Below are 22,552 nucleotides of genomic sequence, written 5' to 3'. Positions count from 1 at the left end.
TTATGGTAGCTCAAATTGTTCTCTTGTCCAGAGCCTGTCAGCATGCTTGCCTCATTTCTGCCTGAAAACAGTGGGTGCCTGCAGTCTCGCTCATGGTGCACTCTTGAGCAATGCTCCGCTACTCTCTGTATCCATTGCATTCACTCATGTAATGGTGCACCACTTGGGCTCTTTGTTATTTATTCATTTTTATTTGCTGAATAAAGCATTGCCTAAAGTAGGACAGCATCAGAAGTCAGCTGGAGCAAACAGCTTGTTACCATTGCTTGCACCGTGAAGGAGCTTTGCAGCGCCAGTGCAAGCTGCAGATTTGTGAAGTCACTGTGGCCTTTTTGCAGGAAGGGACTGCAACGTGCTTGTGTACGTGCGCCGGAGATTGGCCATGTGTGCTCGAAAGCTGGGCAAGGTTCGTGAGGCTGTCAAGATGATGCGTGATGTGAGTGAAGCCTCAATTCCCAACCATGCCCAGCTACTTTCAGCATGACTTCAGGTGTTAATCAAGGGAAGTATGTCACTCTAGCAGCCTCCTTTCTAATGTGACTTGGTAATGATAGCTAGCAACACAGGAAATAAAACATAATTGTGAATAACTGCATGCGTGCCCTGTGTTGTTAGTAGCGGTAGACGTAGAGGAATCTGCCAGTTGCCCAGAACAGAGCAGGTGCATGACACCTGCCAGTCTAAGTTCATCCAGGAAGTAGCAAGAGCATGGAGGCAGTGTTTGATTGATTAGACGTGATAAAAATACATTCTGTGGGGTCTCAAGTGTGGTCTTGGGACAAAGGAATGACAACACAGTAGTGGAAACAAATCAAAGGGCATTTATTGCGCCTTTTATACACCAATGCCAGCTAGCCCAATTACAACTACAGTTAAGCCTGCTTAAACGAACCTCCATATAACAAATTTTTGAATATAACGAAGTTTTTCTATTCCCCACCTGTACTCCATAGAAGCACGTGTATTTGAGACCTCTACGTAACGAAGTGGCAGTGGGAGACCCCCTCGAAATAACGAATTTTCCTAGAGATTTCGCCCCAAATTTTTTCATTATTGCGCGAGCAGCAACCGGAAGCACCTTCTCCGCCGCAACGAAATGTGAAGCAAGCGCATGTGTGCGTGCGTGTGAGCGTGTGCGAGGCGGGCCTGCATCCCTTGACCCGGCGATGCTGCCGCGGGCGTGGCCTTACCCCTCCCTTCATTCAAACCTGATTCTGCCGCTTGCTGCAGCTGGCCTAGCCCGCCAAGGCGGCACTCTCCTTTTCCAGTTGATGTTGCCAACGCGCTGGCAGGTGCTGTGACACATCACACTCGATGAGCGCGGACACGCGCTGTCGAACGCTGGAGGTGTGTGAAAGCGCCGCTGCAGAAGCGAGCGAAGTGACCTTCGCGCTGTTTATCGCTTCAATGCAAACTGAGCGCCGAGAACACACAGCACGCACAAAGCTACGAGCCGCCGACGCACCTACACTGCCTAGACTCTGCCCCAACGCAGATCGCTTTCAAGATACGGCCCGCGCGACCGTGCACCGCCGCGCAGTACGCAGTTGATTCCAGAGTACAGTACAACGCCGCCCGCTATCCCTCCCCCTCGCCAGTGCCTCGAGCGCAACGGAAGAAGGCACGCTTCCTCCCTGCTTTTCTTTCTTACGCGCGCGCGAGATTTAGACACGGTCGTCGGCTCCCCTCACACGTTTTCACTCGCACATACAGCACACGGCGCGCGGCGACTGCGTTATCGCCCTTAGATTTTATACGGAGCATCTATGAGCTAAAACCAATTTTAGGGCAACAACGCGTCAGAGACACCATCTTTAGATAGCAAATACGGATCTCAAGGGCCCTACTTTTGCTGTCGGAAACCGAAAATACGTCATGGTTGTTGGACCTGGCACTTTGGGCGGCCAATGCCATCGTCAAGCCACCAAGCCAAGCGACATGAAAAGTCAAAATGGCCGCTCGGGCCGGCACGAGGTGGCAGTTCGCAACGTAGTGATGCGGGAACGGTCTCACAGTTGCGACGCAACAGCGGGGTTACCAATGCATTGGGTTCTATGGGAGCTGTGCCGGGACCGGCCGAAAACGACGTAAGAGCTGGGAAAACGCAGCACCCGGGAACGTAACAGCGGGGCTCTACTGTAACACTATACGACGCCATCGTGATGCTCGCTCATAGTTTCCGGTGCCTCGCGCTTGTGCGAAACGACACGCGTCCACGCATCCAGTACCTGGTGTGACATTCCAAGGATGAGTGCTTCGATGAAAACGGAAAACGGGTGCGCGTTACAATCGAGGACGGGTTAGAATTGAGTAAATACGGTAAGCATTTCTTTTTCGAATTTTTGTGCCGAACCTCCATATAACGAAATTTTCTTTATAACGAAGTTTTTCGGGAATTTCCCAATTTCGTTATAACCAGGTTTAGCTGTATTGAAACATGCTGTTGAGCGCTGACAAATTGAGAAAATTTTACTCATTGCGCAAGGAATTTGAATGAATATGTTCGCCCCATGCCGGACAGCAACGCTTAAGTCCTTTGTGGGTGCAGTCAAGCGAACAGAGGCGCATTCGAAACATAATGTTTGTCCATCCCGGTGTCTCGCTCCGAAGCCTTTCACGGGACATTCCATCAAAGCATGGCGGCGAGCGTACAACGCCAACCTCCAGCCAAAGAGGAGAAAGCCAGTACGCCTTGTGCCTGAGTATCCCCGCCGTCAAGTAGCGATGGCAGCAGAACACTCATGCCATCTCTTGTACTGCTGCGCAACCACCTACTAACGCTGGCGCTCGTACAACACAGGGGCTGCCATATTACAGGAGATGTGAGAGCCATGCGGGGAAAACAACATCATGGGATTCACACTCATATACTAGAAGAAAACTTCTTAATAATTGCCAACACAGAGCCATGGGAAAAGTGCAGTGTAGGTCAGAGCTGCGCACTGTCCACTGTAGGTAGGCAGCTTCTGATCATCAGACCAGCTTCACCAGGAATTGAAATTAGTGGGTGTGTTGAAAATAGAAGAGAGGTGGTTGGGGGGGGGGGGGGTCATTCTTTATTTTTTATTTGTGTTGATGTGTAGCGTAGCACTAGCAACATTTATGACTCCGACACTTGTGACAAAGATTGTGAACAATTACTTCACTTTACACAAGGAATAAGGTCGTACTTAAGAACAGACAAAACTAAAAAAACAGTGGGACTACATAAAATCTGTGTTCTACAGAAACACCAGGAAGTCGAATTGATGCTCAACACATGTAAACAAACGCGGAAGATGTATATTGGAGCTTTGATATCGACACACGTACATTGTTTATCATTTGTTTATTCTTTTTCCGCGTACCGCTTTTCACCTGCTAACTATTGTGTCGCGATGTGTCAGTTTCGGTTTCACTTCTGCTCGTGCCATCACTTTCGTCTGCCCACCTTGTGCTACACCTACGTCACCGTGACGTCATCACCCTTCTGTATATGATAAGGAGTCACGTGGGTGGCCAGGAGTCGCGCCACAACCCTCGGAAGCATCTCGTTGATTCCTTTCACTCGGCGCTCCGCACTTGGGGCTTCTCTGTGTTCAGGTAGCTCAACGATCGCCCGTCACCTCGGCATGTTGGTGTTCGCACGCCATCTTCTCAATTCCACATTTAACAACTGGTGCAGACCACACCTACGCTTGCTGCACCTCACGAAGAATAATGGTTTGCATCTACAAGAGAAGTGCACCAGCACGTGCCCACTTGGCTCACTCGTAGATGTTTTGACAGGCATCATTTTGTACTTTGTTAATGATGGTGCTTCAAAAGGCTGCAATATTGATAAACGCAATTGTTTTGTTTTTAGAGTCATTAGACGGCCGAAAGCTAGAGAAAAAGCACATTCTCACATGACATAAATCTGCCTCATTGAGTGTTGATTGTACCACACTGTAGCCGCATAACCAGGTGTGTGGAAACGCGAGACAGCAAGAGTGCCAATCTCTTTCTGGAACAGATATTTGTGCTCATGCCTTGCATGGACGCGTACAATCTGTCACACACCATCTATGCATGCGTAAGCACGCCGGCACGAGTTTGCGCGTGCCGGCAAGTGTACGTGTAGTTTGGCCATTAAAGTTATCACTCGACGCAAGACGTGCCTGCATGCATCGGGACTTTCTCGAATGTCATCGCTGTTTCTATCGGCTAGCCGAAACTTGTGTAAATCAGATGGCATGCACAATGCGAATAATCTTGTGCATTCTAGAACAGACGTGAGCACCAGTGATTATGCTGGAATCTACGCCGAGTTATGTATGAGGGGGTACCCAAAAGTGACCGGAATTATTTTTAAAGAGCTATTTATTTATTAATTTTATACAAAACAACCTTGTCACCTTCAAAGTACTCTCCATTACACTTAATAGATTTGTCCAGTCTGCGATTTCATTCTTCTAAACATTTCTCAAACTCGTCTGTTTTGATGGCTGATAGCTCCTTTCTCGTTTTTTCCTGCACCTCTTCTACATTGTGCATTCGCAGTCCTTTCATGTTCTTCTTCATTTGACGAAACAAAAAAAAAAGTAGCACGCAGCGACGTCATGTGAGTAAGGAGCGTGGGGCAAGGGAGTCGTGCTATCTTTTTGCCAAAAATTGCCCCACTGAGATGGCTGGGTGCATTGTCGTGGTGGAAGAACCAGTCCCTTCACTTCCACAAATCGGGCGTTTTTTTGTCGCACACTTTTTACGCAATCGCTTCGGTACTTCGAAATAAAAAGCTCAAATAGCACGACTCCCATGCCCTACTTATGAAGCAATACAGTATAGACTACTTATAACGTAACCGCTTATAGTGCAGGACCGGATATAGTGCGGTCTTTTAAGACTCCCGTTAATTTTCCCATAGCACTCCATGTATACACGTATCACTTATAGTCAAGTTGCGGGAAACGAAATACCGGTTACAGTGCGGCTGCCTGGGAGTACGGAAGTCAGCGGAGACGGCGAACGCTCCCCTCAAACTGGCGCCCCAAGGAGTGCTCGAGGAAGAAAGAGAGATGAAGTGGAGGAGAAGGGCACGTGGTGCAAACGAACAGCCAGTGAGGCTGAAACCAAAAACTTGAGTGTGAGTCGTGAAATATCACGGCGCGCATAGCGAGCGAGCGCCACGAAACTGCCAAGAAACTGCAACGCCAGCCAACGCTTGCTTCACGATAACGGCAGCAAACGAAACTTCAGGGAGCGGGCGGTGTCGGCACGGCACAGCGCCCTTCAGGGCGCACGCGGAGACCGTGGAATGTAAGGGAGGAGGGCGGCAGGGAAGCGGATTTATTTCGCCTCGGCGCAACTCCGCCGCTTCGGTGGCTCCCCTCGCCCTCCCTCATAACTCCCTCACTTTCAACTGTCACCATGCGCGCCCGCCACCGTGCAAGCGCCGCCGCTCCAGCCGGCCCGGCGCCAGCTCCCCGAAGTTTCGTTTTCTGCCATTATCGGGAAGCGGGCGTTAGCCGGCGTGGGCAGTTTCGTTGGCCGGCCTGGGACAGTGCTGCTGCTTCCCTCTGCGCCGTAGCCGCAGCGTGCAAGGTCAACACGTGACTAGAAAGTAGATGAAGCATAAAGAATGGTTCACTGCCATTTTATACGCGTGGCTACGGTAGCGTGGCTGACACGTCGGCACGTACACGCATCTTCCGGCGCAACACAGAATCGGCGACCTTGCCATTGGAGAGAGGGTGAAATTTCCGCCGCTTTTTTTTTTTTTTTCCTTTTTTTTTTTTTTTTTCGCGTGCGACATTGAGGGGTCTCTCCTAAGCTTTTACTCTATATGGCGGTGCCGGAGCAATGCCGGTCGGAGGCGCCGCCGTGTGAATTATTTTGAATTAACAAGATTCGACTGTAATTTGAATGTAAACGTTCTAGCCGCATTTCTCGACTGTCGCATACGCGTGGCGGCTCGGTGCACATGTTTTGCATATGTGCGGTCCTTGAAAATTGTTGCTTTGGTTATAGTGCGGTACCGCTTATAGTGCGGATATTCGCGACTCCGGCGACTTACGTTATAAGCGGTCTACACTGTATTAAGAAAACGCTGCCGATCTGTAGAAGAGACTCCTATCAACATGCCAGCCAAATATTATTGCATTGCATGCAGCAGCGAAATTATGATCTCGCGTCAGAAACGTCAAAACTTCTTTTGCTCTCACTTCCACAATGTCATGAAGAATCATCACAAGCAGCTGGGCCCACCAGCAGCTATTGGCTGGTTTTGTGATCGCGAGAACATTCTCAGTAGAGCGGCAAGTTGGGCTAGTTGGTGCATGTTCATTGTGCATAGAGGGGGATACTGCGCTATAAAAACATGGACGCGGCCCTGTCCACTTCTGTTGTCCATGTTTTTATGGCGCAGTATCCCCCTTTGTGCAGGATGAACATTCTTATTAATACTATAATTGCTAATTTTGAGTGAAATAAATGAAACATACATATGCCTGCAATTCAAAAAGCGAGAAAAATAATTTCATCTTCGCACTGCTGGTGTGCACACAACAGTGGCGCACGCTGCATACCGCGGCTGCCACGGGCTGCCACGACGAGCCCTCTCGCCCCTGAGACACTCAACTTTTGAGTGGGGCTTTCCCCCCTTAGCTTCTTCCCTGTGTAGCTTCCAGTGTGCCAGCGGAGACGACAAAAACAGAGAAAGTAGCACATCGCTACAATAACTCTACTTGAAGGGTTCGAAACATTTTTGCCGAAAGAGATTCGGAAGACATGTTTCCTTAATAGTGAGGCCATTCTATGGCCCTTCGTGTGCATGCCATTATTATTAGTTAAAAAGTGCTTATTAGTTTGTGATATTATTAGCTAGAAAAGTGTTTCGGCGATCCACCAGCCACGACAGCCAAGGCCAAAGTTGGAGTGACTGGTGATTTGCCGGCTGCTCAAGAACGGCTGTTTCTGGCTTTTTTTCATAGGCGGCAGCACATTGCAGGCTATTTTCTAGTTGTTTTGGGTTTCGCTCACTAGATGGACATATTTGTCTACACTTTCAGCAGGAGCTATTTGTGAAACAATGGAGAGCTTTCTGCTTGCCAGACTCCACTCTGTTAATGTAGCCATTGCAACAAAAGTACCAGGCTCGAAAAAAAGCATGCAGGCTTCTGAGTGGGCAAATGTTTTCGGCACATACCACCGAATACTGTGAAGCAGAACCATTCGATGCTGCACGTGCTTAGTTTATGAGGGACAAGTTTTTGAGTACAAAAAACACAAGAGTACACTCTGCATTCCTGCACGCTTTAAACTATTTTTCGCTCACTTTCTAGTTTTTTTACCACATCTGATGCAGAAGCCTGTTGTGACCAAAGTAAATCAGGCATTTTGCAATGCGATGGTTGAAGCAGATTATAGAGCAACTTTCTTACATTGTGGACCATGCTCAGTGCAGCAGGAAAATGGGCCACGAAACACCAGGTACGGGCAGGCGTAAGCGAAGGGGTTAAATCCACCTGAGGCACATGCGCAAGCAGCATACAGTCGTACACTGCCCTTGTGTTCATGTGAGCATTAAAGCATTTGCAGCACAAGCACATGTGCAGCTCTCTTGACTATCGAAACTATCTGCCCAAGAAATATAGCAATGTGCCTAATGCTGTAAAACACAAAATCACCATCAATTGGCTCGTAATTTGGGACTTTAGCCGAGGTGGCCTTCAAGACCTTTGCACGTGATGTGTTTATGCACACCAATCTCTTGTTTGAGCCTGAAAGCACTGCCATGTTGGCACTTAATATATTGTAAGACCTAAGCAAACTGGCACCGCAACTAAGACCTGGTGGTGACACATCGGTATAGGAGACCTAAGGATGTGCAAATACTGAATACTAGTTGCTTTCAAATCGAACATCAGCTGCAGTTCATGCTTGGAAGTCAGTGTTGCCTTAGTAACGTAAAGACTTCGGCTAGTTGATTTCCATCACTTGAAGACTACAGTGCATAAGCGGATGAGGACAAAGAAGGGCGTAACAAAAAGAAACGCTGACTTACCATTTTAAGGTCATTATCATCAGCCACATTTTATTGAAGAATATCAGTTTATGATTATATTTACCAAAGAAAAATCATAAGACTGAAAAGATCAGACAGCGCCGTCACCTGGCCCGTCGTCTCAAGGCTCATTGTACTGCAATGAACCATAAATTTGGTCAATGATTGAAGGAGTGCTGGTTAGGCTTAATGACCTAGGCAGTATGGTGTGTGGCCATAATGAAAATAAACTGCTGACTGGCATGGTAGCAGGTGGCATAGCTTCGTGGGAACCTTAATTTTGTTGCCAACTTGTTCATAGAATGGTGCAACAGTGATTGGGTTTGACATATAAATAAATGGTACATGTTGCGAACTTTTTTTAGGAAAGAACTTGGTTGTTAAAGGGTTAAAGAAGCTTAGGTTGTCAAAATTAATCTCAAGCCTTCCACTACAGCGCCACTGGCAGGCTACCACATCAGTGGCATTTCGGAGTGTGGGCACACTCTCTGTGTGTTTACTGGACGCAACAGGGTAAGCTCGTGTGTAGACAGAAAGCTCCGAACTGAATTTGCATAACACAACCTAAATTTTGTGAAAGCTTCATGCAGTCAAAGTTGCAAATGACATATGAGCAGCACTTCATAGCACCACGTCGATGGCCGAATGCAAAACGCATTCAGTGAAGCATTTTTCACCGAAGCATTCACTGAAATGAATTTCACTGAGGCACAACACCAAGCGAGCTCATAAATAAAACTGATTTTTTATTTAAAATTTGTTTTCCGGATTGCCTGATCATTCTGGCATCCTTGCGCCCTCTGGGTGTATAAAATATCGCTCACGGATTGATCTCAATCTGCGAGTATGAACACGTTTATCCGACACAATGTGTGTGCCTTCCGGTGGCTGCTTGGCTCGATTTTCACACATGCTCCCAGACTTATTTTTCACTCTCACCTTCTTCATGCACACTGCTGTTGTCACCGTTTCGTTCATCTACATTGTGTATAGGTTCCAGCCAGCTTAGTCATTTGTGACAAGCCTTGTACAAACAGTGACTGTGCCATGGAAAGGCTGCACATGGCAAGGCACTCGCCAGTCAAATGCCCATGTGCAAGCTAGCACTTTGAGACGGTTGACTTGTGCATCATGTTGCACAGCAACAGTTTGCTTCCCTCATGCAAGAGTGCACTAGATTCCTCATTCTTTCTTTGTGGCAACTAGCACTTTGAGGTACTACATGACATTGCACCGCGTTTGGTATCAGTCAATTTAACGAGTGCACCTTTGGAATCGGCCCAAATCGTAACAGAAAAGGTACTGTGATGATAAAAAACATGACAACAATAAACCAGTCGTCATGCATTGTTGTTGAGCCATCCTCGTCGTGTTAGTCACCTTAACATTGCCATCACAGACAATTGCTCAACCTATACAAACTCTACACAGACATGTTGTGCCATCTGGTAACCTTTTCCAGTTATGTTATGTGCAAAATGCTTCACGTAACATTGATTTCCACATTGCAAGAAAATAGCGCAAATAGAACATGGGCCGAGGAAAGGGCACGACACTTGTTCTATGTGTCATATCCTTTCCTCAGTCTGTGTATTATTTGCGCTATTTGCTGTCAATGCAGTAAAGCCTCGTCATAACGAAGTTGAAGGGGGAGCTAGAATTGCTTTGTTATATCTATTATTGCATGTACTGCACTATAAATCTCTATGGGGATTTCAAGAGGAATTTCACTTACTTTGTCATAGCTATTATTTAGTAATATCCTGCTTCATTATAACGAGGTTTGAGTGTATGTCGTACCATGCAGGGCAAATCCCTTCCATTCTCAAATGATTCTGACAGTGCACATAACTTTTTGTGCCATAGCATGCACTTTTAGTTTTCCTTCGTTTCCTTCAGCATTCCACTCATTCATCATTGTTGCCATGAACACGCATGTTTGAGGCATGCGATATCTTTACATCCAGATGACCAATTGGGCTGGTTCAAATGTTGAATTCATGGTTACGAAAAATTCAATGCAGAACAAAGGACAAAGAAAGGAAATGCGCTAAAGAAAGGAAATGCGCTCGTGACGTGTATTTCCTCTATTTGTGACGTGCATTTTCTTTCTTTGTGCCTAGTCATTGCACTGAATATTTCATAACCATGAATCTTTACATCATATGTAATATTTAATAATTGCATCTAATCTAAAGGGTTTGACATTGGCACTTCTCCGGTTTGTCTCTGGAGGAATCTGTCCACACTGTAATGGCTCATATATTAATCCAGAATGTATAACATCCTGAATGCTGAGTTTATCACCAAGTGAGACCTATGCATTGATGTTCACAGCAAGTTATTGTCTTTGTTGCAGCTGATGAAGGAGTTTCCCAGTATGAACCTCTTCAACATCCATGAGAATCTCATCGAAGCTCTTCTGGAGCTCCAGGCCTATGCGGATGTTCAAGCTGTTCTCGCCAAATATGATGGCAAGTTCATGCATCTTATTCAGTTCAACAACTGACTAGGATGTCTTATGAAGTTCTGTCAGAAATTAAAAGGTTGTGCTTTAAAATGATAGAAACACAATAATGTTACGTGTAGCTGATACCCAAGGCTATTTACAATTTATTTACACGGAAGCATTGGAGGCCAAGATGGCGACGCTATATCAAGCGGGAACACGTGGTCGTCTTCCTTCTCTTCAGTGCAGCCACACTGGCGGCTGTTTCGTATCATCACCCCCGGCAGTAGAAGCACCGTCCCGGTGCTTAAGCTACACATCCACGGTGAAAGGTGTGTGATATGGCGTAAGTCTCGCTACGTGAACAATGTCACTTGCAGCTGACGACGATGCTGAGGGATCAGTATGGATGATGTCATATGCGACATTGGTCACTTGTCGCACCACACGGTATGGACCAGTGTAACGCAACAGCAGCTTTTGAGAAAGTCCCACAGGGCGGATGGGTGACCAGAGAAGCACCAGAGAACTCGGAGACAAGTGCACGTCACGATAGTGGCAATCATAGAGGCGTCTCTGATGCTCCTGTGAGGCCTCGAGACAGGTATGGGCGAGCTACCGCGCGTGGTCGGCACATGCGATCGCGTCACGAGCGTATTCAGTGGCTGAACGTGCGGGCGAAGGCAGCAAGGTGTCCAAGGGCAACGCTGGTTCTCGGTCGTATAGGAGATAGAAGGGAGAATAGCTGGTGGAGTCGTGACATAATGAATTATACGCGCGAAGGTCCGAAATGGTAAATGAAGATTCCAGTCCTGGTGGTCAGCCACAACGTACTTCGAAAGCATGTCGGTGATGGTCCGGTTGAGGCGCTCCGTGAGGCCGTTGGTCTGCGGGTGGTAGGACGTGCTGAATTTGTGCTTTGTTGAGCAGGAGCGGAGGATGTCTTCGACGACTGCTGAGAGAAAGCTACGGCCACGGTCAGTTAGTAATTGGTGTGGAGCACCGTGCACTAAAATGATGTCGTAGAGTAGAAAGTCAGCGACGTCAGTAGTGCAACTTGTCGGGAGTGCTCTTGTGATTGCGTACCGCGTAGCGTAATCGGTAGCGATGGCGACCCATTTATTTCCGGAGCCCGAGAGAGGCAACAGCCCTAGAAGGTCGAGACCAACACGGAAAAAGGGTTCGGGCGGGACGTCGATTGGCTGGAGACATCCAGCTGGAAGCGCAGAGGGCTTCTTCCGGCGCTGACAGGGCTCACAAGCGCCAACGTAACTCTGCACGGAGCGGGCAAGACCCGGCTAAAAGAAGCGACGGCGTACACTGTCCTATGTGTGCGAGACGCCCAAGTGCCCAGCCAAGGGAGCGTCGTCAAGTTGGCGGAAGTCAGTTGAATGCAGGTGTGATGGAATGACGAGCAGAAGGTCAGGGCTGTGGGGATCAAAATTACGGCAGTATAATGTCCCCTCCTTGAGGAGAAACATCCGGAGAGAGGCATCGCCAGGCGTTGATGCCAGCCAGTTGATGAGGGCTCGTAACAAAGGATCGTGGCGTTGCTCGATGCCGATTTGAAGCAACTGGGACACAGAGAAACTGGTCCTGCACTATAAGCGGTTACGTTATAAGTGGTCTATACGGTATGTGGTTAGGGCTTCACTTCCTTTTACATGCTCTTTTATGCCAGTGCACAGTCACTGTCATGCTTACTTGTCACTATTCCTGGCATAGGGCTAAAGAAACTCGAATGTGACCACAAATAGAAAACTTATTGTCAAAAATATCATAGTTTCAGCCTAAGAGAATATTACACAAAGTAGCTATAGTGGCAGTATGAATTGAAGTCAGCATAAGCTGGCTAAGTAAAAACTGCTGTTGTGCTAGGATTCCTCTGTTGCTGCCATCGGACAAATGCTGCCATCGAACGATTTCATTTGTGTTTACTAATTAAAACCAAAGTCTTTCTTAGCAACTTTATCACGACTTTTCCCTATCGGGTATGTTTCAAACCTCTTTCCTGGACCAATGTTCTTTAAGATAAAAGGCATGCGCTGTCTGTGTGTGTGTGTTTTTTTTTTTTTTTCACGGCATTTGTTTGTGGGCTGCAATTCTGAAATTCTGAAGAATAATTTTGCCAAGAATGTAAGACCTGGTATGAACTACTTTAGTTATAGAATTTTGTGCCAGTATAACCAGCATATACCGCATGTCATATAGCATGACATGGCATATAGCATGCATATACATACCTAAATGTATACGAAACCTCACTGCGATGATGACGATGAAAAAAGTTTGCTTGGAGTATTCATATAATTGCCATCACAATAAAATGTTCACCTGGCTTTTTATTTTGATTATTTTTCTAATGTAACCTCTATGGTAGCGGTGCTGTACATTGTAAGGCTTGTTTTGCTTTAAAGAAAATCTATTGTCAACCCCTTGAAGACCAACCGCAACGAAATCTTGAGCCTAGTTTCAGATAGTGTAGATAAAGAGCAGCCTCCTTGCAAAATGTTACGCTTCAATCACAAGTGAATGCATCACGAAAAGCTAGCCAAAACAAAAACGTTTGATACTCAAACTGAAAAAAAAAAGCATTGCCATTACCGCTCGCCAGAAGTGACACACAAAGAGCCAGCACAACTCCTTGGCACAGCCGCGATGCACTGAAAATTTGTCATATCTGCTAACCACTAGGTGTACGTGTTATCTGCTTAGATATGGTATGGTATGGTAAAACTTTATTATTGTCCGTCGGAACGCGCGTCAGCACGTAGGTGCCAGGTGCTGACGCGCTATCTGCTTAGGTGCCATTTAAAAAATCCTTAGTAAGAAAATCAGACAATTATACCAGCCCTGCAGCCTTGGTAAGATTGCTTCAATAGTATAAACTCATTTATAACCAATTTAGACCAAGTTAACTATTGTTGCAGTCAATTGCCCTTTAGGCTTCAGCCTGTTAGTGAAAACATATGATCGCCGTATTAGGCGCCATGTCGCAGAAAATCCGGCGTCGGTGGCGGCTAAAAATCATCCCAAACCACCCCGACCGCGCAGGCCCTTCGCTGGCGCAAGGCGTTAGGGAATAAAATTTAATTTCTCAAAGTCAAATTCATCAGGAAAATCATAAAGTAAGACTTTACCACATCCTACAGAAGTGATCGCGTCTGATTGTAATTTGAATATACGAAAAAAAAGCCTGATAAGCAGCCAGGGATCTTTGAATGCTGTCACATTCCACTCTTAAAGGCGAAGTTTAAGCGTCCTCCAATTCTGATGGTGCGTGGCTCAAGCAAGCAATGCTCACGATTTTAGAAACAGAAATCTGTCTCGAGCTTGTCGGCTCATTTTTGTATCACTTTTATTTTGCTCAACAGTGAGAAGTTCCTTTTTCGTATTTGTTGAAAGGAAAGTGCAGTTTAGCAAATAGCAATTTTATATTGGGTTTAAACAAATTTCGAGCACCGTGTGTTGTCCTGACTGAAGCACTGTGCAAGTTACTTTGTGCCTGATAGGTCTGGTAGTGAGTCAACAAGAAAATTATCTCATAAATATGCTGACATCCTGAGCCTAGTGAAATAGTTCTTATAGATGTTTACTTAATGCTCTGTGCAGACATCAACCTACCCAAGTCAGCGAGCATCTGCTACACAGCTGCTTTGCTCAAAGCACGTGGTGTAGCTGACAAGTTCTCGACAGAGGCTGCTGCACGTCGAGGCTTGACAGGCCCCGAGCTGAATGCAGTAGAGGCTGTGCATCGAGCCGTTGAGTTCAACCCGCATGTACCCAAGTACCTGTTGGAAGCCAAGAGCCTCATCTTGCCACCCGAGCACCTTCTCAAGCGTGGCGACTCTGAGGCGCTTGCGTATGCGTTTTTTCATTTGCGCCACTGGAAGCGGGTTGAGGGGGCTCTCAACTTACTGCACTGGTCCTGGGAGGGGACATTCCGGATGCTGCCGTACCCCCTGGAGCGAGGACAGCTCTTCTATCCATACCCGGGCTGCACAGAGGCAACAGACCGTGAGCTCCTGCCACCCTTTCACGAACTCTCTGTGTATCCGAAGAAGGAGCTGCCATTCTTCATCCTCTTCACAGCAGGACTGTGCTCCCTGACGGCCCTGCTGGCCCTGCTGACACACCAGTATCCGGAGCCCGTGGGTCTGGCAGCACGCACGCTTTTGGCGTGGCTCGCTTTGCCCCTGGGCTATGTGCTGGACAAGCTGGAAGCACTCCTGCCATCCAGCTTGCTTCAGCAGCTGTCACGGATCTGACGTTGCATATGCCTCATCTCACCGCCCATTTGTGCTCATAGTAGCCATGGCAGACCCCATCCCATTATGTGTATGCATGTGTGTGCGCAGCCAAGTGGACACTTCCCATTCTCTGCGGGTTTGCTCGAGGCTGTAATTAATCCATAAAGAAATGCCTAGTCAACCAAAGCTGTGCGTTTGCGTGTGTTACATCGTCAGACCATTATGGCATACACTTGAGGAGCATTGGACAAAAAATGATCGGCGCACAGCCGTACAGGGCCAAGGTCTGTTTCGCACAGCATCGGTATGGGCAAGCTCAATATGATCTTGGGTAAAGTCATCCTAGTGCGGCCTTCGTATGTGCGGCATCGGTACGGTGACTTACCCTGGCATAACCACAGCACCGTCTGCATACATTGTGTGACGTGATCTATACTGAACCAGAGCCACAAATGGTATCGAATCAAATTCAATCTCGCTATGTCATGGAGTTTGTAGTCTAAGGTTCTCTCAAGCCGCCTTTGTGGGTAAGGCTTAGGCTTGACAGCCAACTCCCTTTTGCTCGCCTTGTACGGCCGGGCTTCAGCAGTACCAAGATAAGCATAAAACACTGCAACACATGGTAGAATAACAATAACAAAAGAGGAGAGTACACTTCCGGAACCCATTTTGTAGTTCCCCCAGAATCTCGATCCTCGCTCTCCACCCATGCCTGCAGTCTGTCCTTTATAATCTGCATCACCACCCTGTAAACCACTGACGTCACTGTTATGGGACGGTAGTTGTTTATGTTGACTTTGTCCCTCTTTCCCTTATATATCATGTTCATCCTGCTTAGTCTCCACCCGTCGGGGGGCTTTACCGTCCATTATCATTTTGCTCACTACCTCTTAATGCTTTCTTAGATTTTGGGCCAAATGTCTTTATTAACATAATTGGGATGCCATCAGGACCTGTCGACGTGCTACTGGAACCCTCTTCTCTGCCCTTTCCCACTCGCTTTGTTCAAGTGGAGACACTGCACTAACCAGTCTATCCTCACCAGATTGAGCACATGCTACGTTTATCATAGAGTTTCTCACTATATTAGTGAGAAATTAGTGAGAAACTCTATGACGTTTCTTTCTTTAAAATTTTCGGGGGCGGCTGCGAGCGCTAGCTACGGCGGCCGCTCCAAACCTAAATCATTGTGACCCTGCCTCCGAAATTACAGCGGCGTTTGTTGCAATCCCGGAGGCAGGACCCGCGGTCTCTCGTCAAGCTATTGGTCGAGCGCGTGCCAGCCTCATAATCGTCACTTCCTCCGCAACAGGAAGTAGGGTTGGCAGCGAGCGCTGTCTTTCCGCGACTACCATAGAGTTAATAAACTGACTGAGTCGGTATATTAACTCTATGGCGAATACCCTGATTTACGGTAATCTCCACTCCAAAGGGAAAACGAGCGACGCGGCAGGCATCTAGTAAAGGAGGCATAGAGTTTCTCACTTTATTGTGTTATAGTGAGAAACTCTATGCCTAGAAATGTATTCTAGGCACTGCACCATGGAGGAAGGAAAAAGGCGATAGCTGCTGACACGCGCGTGGTAGAAGCGAAATTACGGTGGTGTAGCGAAATGCCTGGCCAAAACGCTCCTGCCACGCGCGGAAGTGACGTCAAAGTTGTGGCCACGTGATTGTGACGTTGTTTAAACAAGTGTGTCGTGTTTCGGTTTATAGTTCCCTCCTCCATGGTAGCCACCGCGTAGCCACCGTATCCATGGCGAGATGCATAGAGTTTCACACTGAGAAACTCTACGGCGAGATGGGTCAACACTTGAATTTTTAGGAGGTGTTGGATGGGTTCACTGCGCTGCTGTGCGATCAAGTCATACTTAGTGGGCCGAACGGCGCTCTCCCGCTGAGGCACTGCGTGTGGAAAAATTGTGCGAGGGCGCTGCGAGCGAACTGAATTCGCTCGCAGCGAATTCGCTTTTTCAAAGCATTGGGGTTTAGGGACAGTGAAGGCAAAATAGACTTTAAGCGGGTAGAAATAACCAAGCAGAGGTTATCTGATTGGTGGATAAAATTAAGGCAGGGGTGAAATTTCACCCACCACAAAGTACAAATTATGTTAATGGTCATGGCTAGGTGGCGTATGCCACCGCCCGATTTAAAGGGTTCAGCCTCATCCATCCATCCATCCATCCATCCATCCATCGGATTCTGTTCATGCTGTATTTACAAGGATTAGAGAAAAAATTAGAGAGGAGCGGACTTGGCTTCAACCTTTCCTATTTCAAGCAAGGAGAATGGATTAAACAGTCATTACCAGGACTGATGTATGCGGATGACATTGTACTTATGGCAGACAGCAAGGAAGACTTGCAGAGATTAATGGACATCTGTGGTAAAGAGGGAGATAGCTTAGGTTTGAAGTTTAGTAAAGAAAAATCGGCAGTCATGACTTTTAATGATAATCAGGGCAGCGAGCATAGGATACAGGAGGTTACGCTGGAGGTGGTGGATAAGTACAAATATCTTGGAGTGTGGATAAACAATGGGGCTGAGTACCTAACGGAACATGAAAAATATGTGACGGCTAAGGGTAGCAGAAATGCAGCTGTGATGAAAAATGGGGCACTGTGGAATTACAATAGGTACGAAGTGGTGAGAGGGATTTGGAAAGGGGTGATGGTCCCTAGTTTGACTTTCGGCAATGCGGTCCTGTGCATGAGATCAGAGGTTCGAGCAAGGTTGGAAGTTAAGCAGCGAGGGGTAGGTAGACTGGATCTGGGAGCACACGGAAATACACCAAATCAGGGGGTACAGGGTGACATGGGATGGACGTCATTCGAGGGCAGGGAAGCCAGCAGCAACATAGAATTTGAGGAGCGATTGAGAGAAATGGCAGAAAAGCGGTGAGCAAGGAGAGTTTTCAGTTATTTGTACATGAGGAATGTTGATACAAAATGGAGTAAGCTGACCAGAAAACTGTCAATCAAATATTTGGACTGCAGGAGGGGTGTAAACCAGGAAACAGCGGTTAAGAAAAAGGTTAAGGAAACGGAGAGGGGTCTGTGGAAAACAGGGATGCAGACAAAATCAGCACTGGGAACATACCGAACTTTCAAGCAAGAAATTGCCAAAGAATTAAAATATCTACGATAATTCTAGGGGAAGCTCTTTGTTGTTTGAAGCCAGGACGGGAGTATTGCGGACTAAGATGTACCGAGTCAAGTACCAAGGTATAGACACGTTGTGCTGTGCGTGTGGAGAAGAAGAGGAAACGGCTGAACACCTCATACTTTTCTGTAAAGGGCTTAACCCTACAGTGCAAGGCAACGGGGCTGATTTTTTCAAAGCATTGGGGTTTAGGGACAGTGAAGGCAAAATAGACTTTAAGCGGGTAGAAATAACCAAACAGAGGTTATCTGATTGGTGGATAAAATCAAGGCAGGGGTGAAATTTCACCCACCACAAAGTACAAAATATGTTAATAGGCATGGCTAGGTGGCGTAAGCCACCGCCCGGTTTAAAGGGTTCAGCCTCATCCATCCATCCATCCATCCATTGGGGCGGGGACTCGCTCCGCGGCATAATCAACGTACTTTCGCTGCGGGCGCCGAGGCCGATTGCGCATAGTACGCTCTTAGAATAGCGCTTTATTTCAACTGCAACTTTATGTTTACACTATTTCGCCAAACATATATATATATGAGGCATAGATTACACAACGCGACGTCTTCAATTTTGCTGTCGTTGTCAAGCGCGTCGTCTGCTAGCGAGCGCGCGTTCGCTACGCGGACGCTGGCGGACGTCCAGTTTTTCTCGCAGAACGTCTGTGCAGTGCATTTCTTTAATGTTTTGGTTGCATTGGTGCGCCCATGACTCTTGACGGCCGGTACCAAATGTAGTTTTAGCGAAGTGAACTGCTGTTTTTACCACTGTCTTGTAAAATTAACCGGTATCTCTGCAACATGAAGCTACGTAAGAACGTTTTATTACTGATATCGTGTCATTTTACGTGCGATTCTTGTTGGTGGACATTGATCAGGGACAATGATCGATAAAAACAATTTGAGAGTGAAATAAACCAGGTTTATTAATTGCGTGGCGCGACGAATGGCGAATGTATTTCTAGGCAATTAAATTACAGGGTATATAGACATATATATTCACGATATATGTACGTGTACGGGAAAAAATAACAAATATTCTAAATGCACTAATTGAAAAAAGTGAGAACTCCCGACCGGAATAAGCGCACGTGTTTGCAGTAACAAACACACTTAATTATTAGTGAATACTGCACGTAATACTCTCATTCGCAGAAATAATATTCAGAGCAGGCAAAATCATCCTATATATATATATGGATGCGGCCGAAGATTCACTCGCCGGTGGATCACGCGAACGGCACAGGTGAGCGGAAAAGTCTTGCACGTTTGGCTCCGGAACGCATAATCAGTGCTTCAGGTGGGAAGAAGCAGAGTTTGGCAAGGTATTGTATACAGTACTCGTGATATGGTAACCTTTTCCTTTCTTTTTTTTTTTTTTTTTTTCTAAGTGGCCAGCCATTACTGATGATGTATATATATATATAGTCGTTTCCGTTCGAATGTAATGCATAACAGCACCATTGCAGTCTCAAAGGTGAGTGATCGATGCAAGTGCATGAGGACTGTTATTCCGAATGATTTTGCTGCTGGGCGGGTGTCGTGGCTGTTGCGCAAAGGCGCAGTTCCAGAGAGAATTAACGCACGGGTGTTAATAAAAGTCCTGCTTAACAAGTTCCTAGCTGTCATTCAATATATACGCCCCCGTTTGGGGGCAGCCTGTAAATCTGCTAACTTGATTCAGGCAAGGAAAACTTTTTTTGACAGTCTCACCATGTTTGCAACCCATTAAAACTGGGTGCCCCTTGTGGTACCACACTTTTTCTTTACTTCAACGAACGCAACAGATCTGCACATATCTCTGCGTGTATGTGAGGTATGCCGTTCCTTTAATTGTTTCATTATGTACGTCGTTATGATAGTGCACCAGATAACTGAAAGCAGCCGTTCATAATATACAATTAAGCTGCTGAGTTGAGCGGTCATACATTTGGGGACGGCATTACATTTATGTATGAAATATAGGATAAGCGTAACATCTTTTTTTTTTTTTTTCGGAAATCAGACTCGAGAATAATTTATTTTGTTTACAGCCCTAGAAAAAAGCCGAAAAACGCAGCCACATATGCTTTTCTCTCTTTGTTTATTTTAAATAAATTCTTGGGTTTATGTGGCAAAACCATGCACGATATGATTATGAGGTTTAGTTTTCACCATCTGGGCTTCTTTAACGCGCACCTAAATACGAGTGTTTTTCCATTTCGCTCCCGTCGAATACCGCGACCTGGATTGAACCCGCGGGCTCCATGGAGTTTAGCAGCCCAACGCCGTATCCACTATGTAGCAAACAATCAGGCTACCGTGCCAGCTTTCTTTCTTCCTTCCTCCATTTTTTTTTTTTTTTTTTTTTAAGTATTGACTGGAAAATTTTTGCCACGTACGGCTTACGGCCAAAAATTAGCACATAGAATGACTCCGCATTCTGTTACGCGAGGAAGGCGGAAACTTGAATGGAATGTTGCGCTGCAGTTTACTGTTTTTTTTTTTTTAATTTATTACAATGCTTCCGGTAAATCTGAGTACAAGACGCCGGATGGGGCAAATATATGCTTTACTTGTTTGAAGCGGCAAGCAGGAAGGTTACATATGTTTCTCCGTCTGCGTTTCGCAAGACCTACTGATGGAAAAATATATGCGCAACAATACGCACGAGAGATACATGCTGCTTGAAGAACGAGAAAAATATTTGTTCTCCAAAGGGAACTGTACAATAACGTAGTAGAATGAAAGTCGACACTGCGGCCGCAATGCACGCGCATCACCGAGCGGCATTAAAAAATAAAATAAAGAAGAGAAAGCAAGAAATTTTTAAGGCATAAATACATGTCATATGCAATTATAAACACCATTTGAGCGGTCTGAACGCAAATATCAGCGCGCGAAGTAGTACGAATGACCCTGCCGAGCTGTACGCCAGCAGTTTCCAATGGCGCGACCTTGATGCCGCCCAATTTCCCTCCGATCGCAGCGCCGCCACAGTATTTTTCCACATCGGGCGCCTCACTGCAAAGCACGACTTACTGGAGTTTAGTAGGTCCTGCTGCAAAGCATGCGCCGCCCCAGCCAGGGAGGCGCTGCTTTATTCTATGCTGTCCATACGAACCACTTGCTTCTACTCACGGGGCAGGTTGTCTTTATTCTATGAGGAGGCATTCTAAAAGTTTCAGGCCATTCATACGCGGTACTTGTTTACTCTGATTTCCCGGGTGCACAGACTCTCAGGCAGTTTTAAATGCAGGGAGATGACGAACTTAATCGATAAAGATACGAACGTTCGGTAAGACATTAATATTTGCGCTCTATTTCCTCTCTAACTACTAATTGACAATCGCACGTGCGCCTAAGCATTGCGGCGGGCACTTGGGACGATAGGTGGCAACAAATTTGATTCTCTGTTCGCCAGGTGCCAAGGCACAAAAAAAAAAAAAATAATAATAATAATAAAACGCTCGTCTTACTTGCAGGGTGAGCTCGGTGCTCAACAGAGATGTTACAAACTTTGGAAAAAAGCACCTCACTGATGGAAACCAAGACACCTGTTGGAACTCGGACCAGGTATACATACTGTACCTACATGCTTTGTTTGTATATATATATATATATATATATATATATATATATATATATATATAAAGAAGTAATGCTTCAGCGAAAAAACCATTGCTCATAAAAAGTCGTTTCAGGGAACACCTCAGTGGATCTGTTTAGATTTTGCTGCACCTGTTGCGCCTTCCGAAATTCATCTTCAGTTTCAAGGTGGATTTGCTGGCAAAGAGGTGCAGATCGAAGCAGCTTCTGCCAGTACCGGCGCGACAACGTGTTTTGGTATATTCCCAGAAGATAGCAATGCGTTGCAGATATCCTTTTCTTATCATGGACTTTTTTATTATTTATTTATTTCTTTCGGAGGTGATGCTTTAATTCCCGGGATGCTTCCTTGACGAGAGCAAAAGTTTAATTTGCAGCTGGACAATCCGGTGGAAAGGATGCGGATAGTGTTTCGCTCGAGCACAGACATGTTTGGCCGGATCGTACTGTATCATCTGGCGATTTCCGGGGGAAAATCGAATGCATAATTCTGTTGCAAGACTGACTATGTAAGCAACTCGCTGGATTAGCACCTGTTGTGCATAATAAAGAACTACATTAAATGAACACCATTCTTTTAATCATTACATACACAATTGCCTAAAGGATGACGTACACATACATGGGTGTACAAGACATGCTTATCACCAATGTACATCATATTGTGCCTCCAAGGCCATTAAATCTCTTCAGAACTTCTATTTCTTATTTTGTTGTAACATTACAGAAATTGTGTCTCTTATCAAGCCTGGGTCAAGCCAGAAATTTCAGTTTTACCTCATCATGACGTAGGTCGCCGTTTGCAGCTTGGTAGCCACATAATTCACCCTCTCCATAATTGTGAGCTAGCTTTCTCACAATACAGTGTGCAAGCAAATGGGTGCATAGCTGTTCTTGAAATTTGTGTTCAATAAGAGGTTGGTTGTATTATGACATCAAAAATGTAGACATGGCATGCTCATGATGAAACCATGCTCAAGAGGGAAGCCCCAGCATCTGCAGCTAGCACATCTTCACTTGAACCAAAAATGTGCAATGCAGAGAGGCGCACTCGAGAATTGGCACTTGTTCATGGCATTTTTTATCA

At 46.2% G+C, this 22,552-nt stretch overlaps 2 protein-coding genes across 3 annotated transcripts in view; both read left to right on the top strand.

The window, feature by feature from the left end:
* Positions 1–14,908, top strand: part of LOC119460539 (suppressor of tumorigenicity 7 protein homolog) — a 56,080-nt gene extending 41,172 nt beyond the window's left edge. For both annotated transcript variants that reach the window (XM_037721466.2, XM_037721464.1), the window contains 3 exons: positions 339–436; positions 10,383–10,497; positions 14,085–14,908. In XM_037721466.2, coding sequence (XP_037577394.1) covers positions 339–436; positions 10,383–10,497; positions 14,085–14,740 — 869 coding nt within the window. In that variant the 3' untranslated portion in view covers positions 14,741–14,908. The remainder of the gene's footprint in view (positions 1–338; positions 437–10,382; positions 10,498–14,084) is intronic.
* Positions 14,909–20,945: 6,037 nt separating this feature from the next.
* On the top strand, positions 20,946–22,032 carry LOC125947439 (nuclear receptor 2C2-associated protein-like). Its single transcript, XM_049672153.1, has 4 exons — positions 20,946–21,154; positions 21,342–21,432; positions 21,561–21,735; positions 21,829–22,032. The coding sequence occupies exons 1-4, from the start codon at positions 21,120–21,122 to the stop codon at positions 21,951–21,953; spliced, it is 426 nt and encodes a 141-aa protein (XP_049528110.1). The 5' UTR covers positions 20,946–21,119; the 3' UTR covers positions 21,954–22,032.
* The last annotated feature ends 520 nt before the right edge of the window (positions 22,033–22,552 follow it).

The sequence above is a fragment of the Dermacentor silvarum genome, chromosome 8 (genome assembly GCF_013339745.2).
Source record: "Dermacentor silvarum isolate Dsil-2018 chromosome 8, BIME_Dsil_1.4, whole genome shotgun sequence".
NCBI classification, from domain to species: Eukaryota; Metazoa; Arthropoda; class Arachnida; order Ixodida; family Ixodidae; genus Dermacentor; species Dermacentor silvarum.
This window is presented reverse-complemented; position numbering and strand designations above follow the sequence as displayed.

Coding starts and splice junctions, on each gene's coding strand:
- LOC125947439 (XM_049672153.1), top strand. CDS start 21,120: ATGACGAACTTAATCGATAAAGATACGAACGTTCG. Junction 21,155..21,341: donor GATAAAGATACGAACGTTCG/GTAAGACATTAA, acceptor TCTTACTTGCAG/GGTGAGCTCGGTGCTCAACA. Junction 21,736..21,828: donor AGATAGCAATGCGTTGCAGA/TATCCTTTTCTT, acceptor GACGAGAGCAAA/AGTTTAATTTGCAGCTGGAC.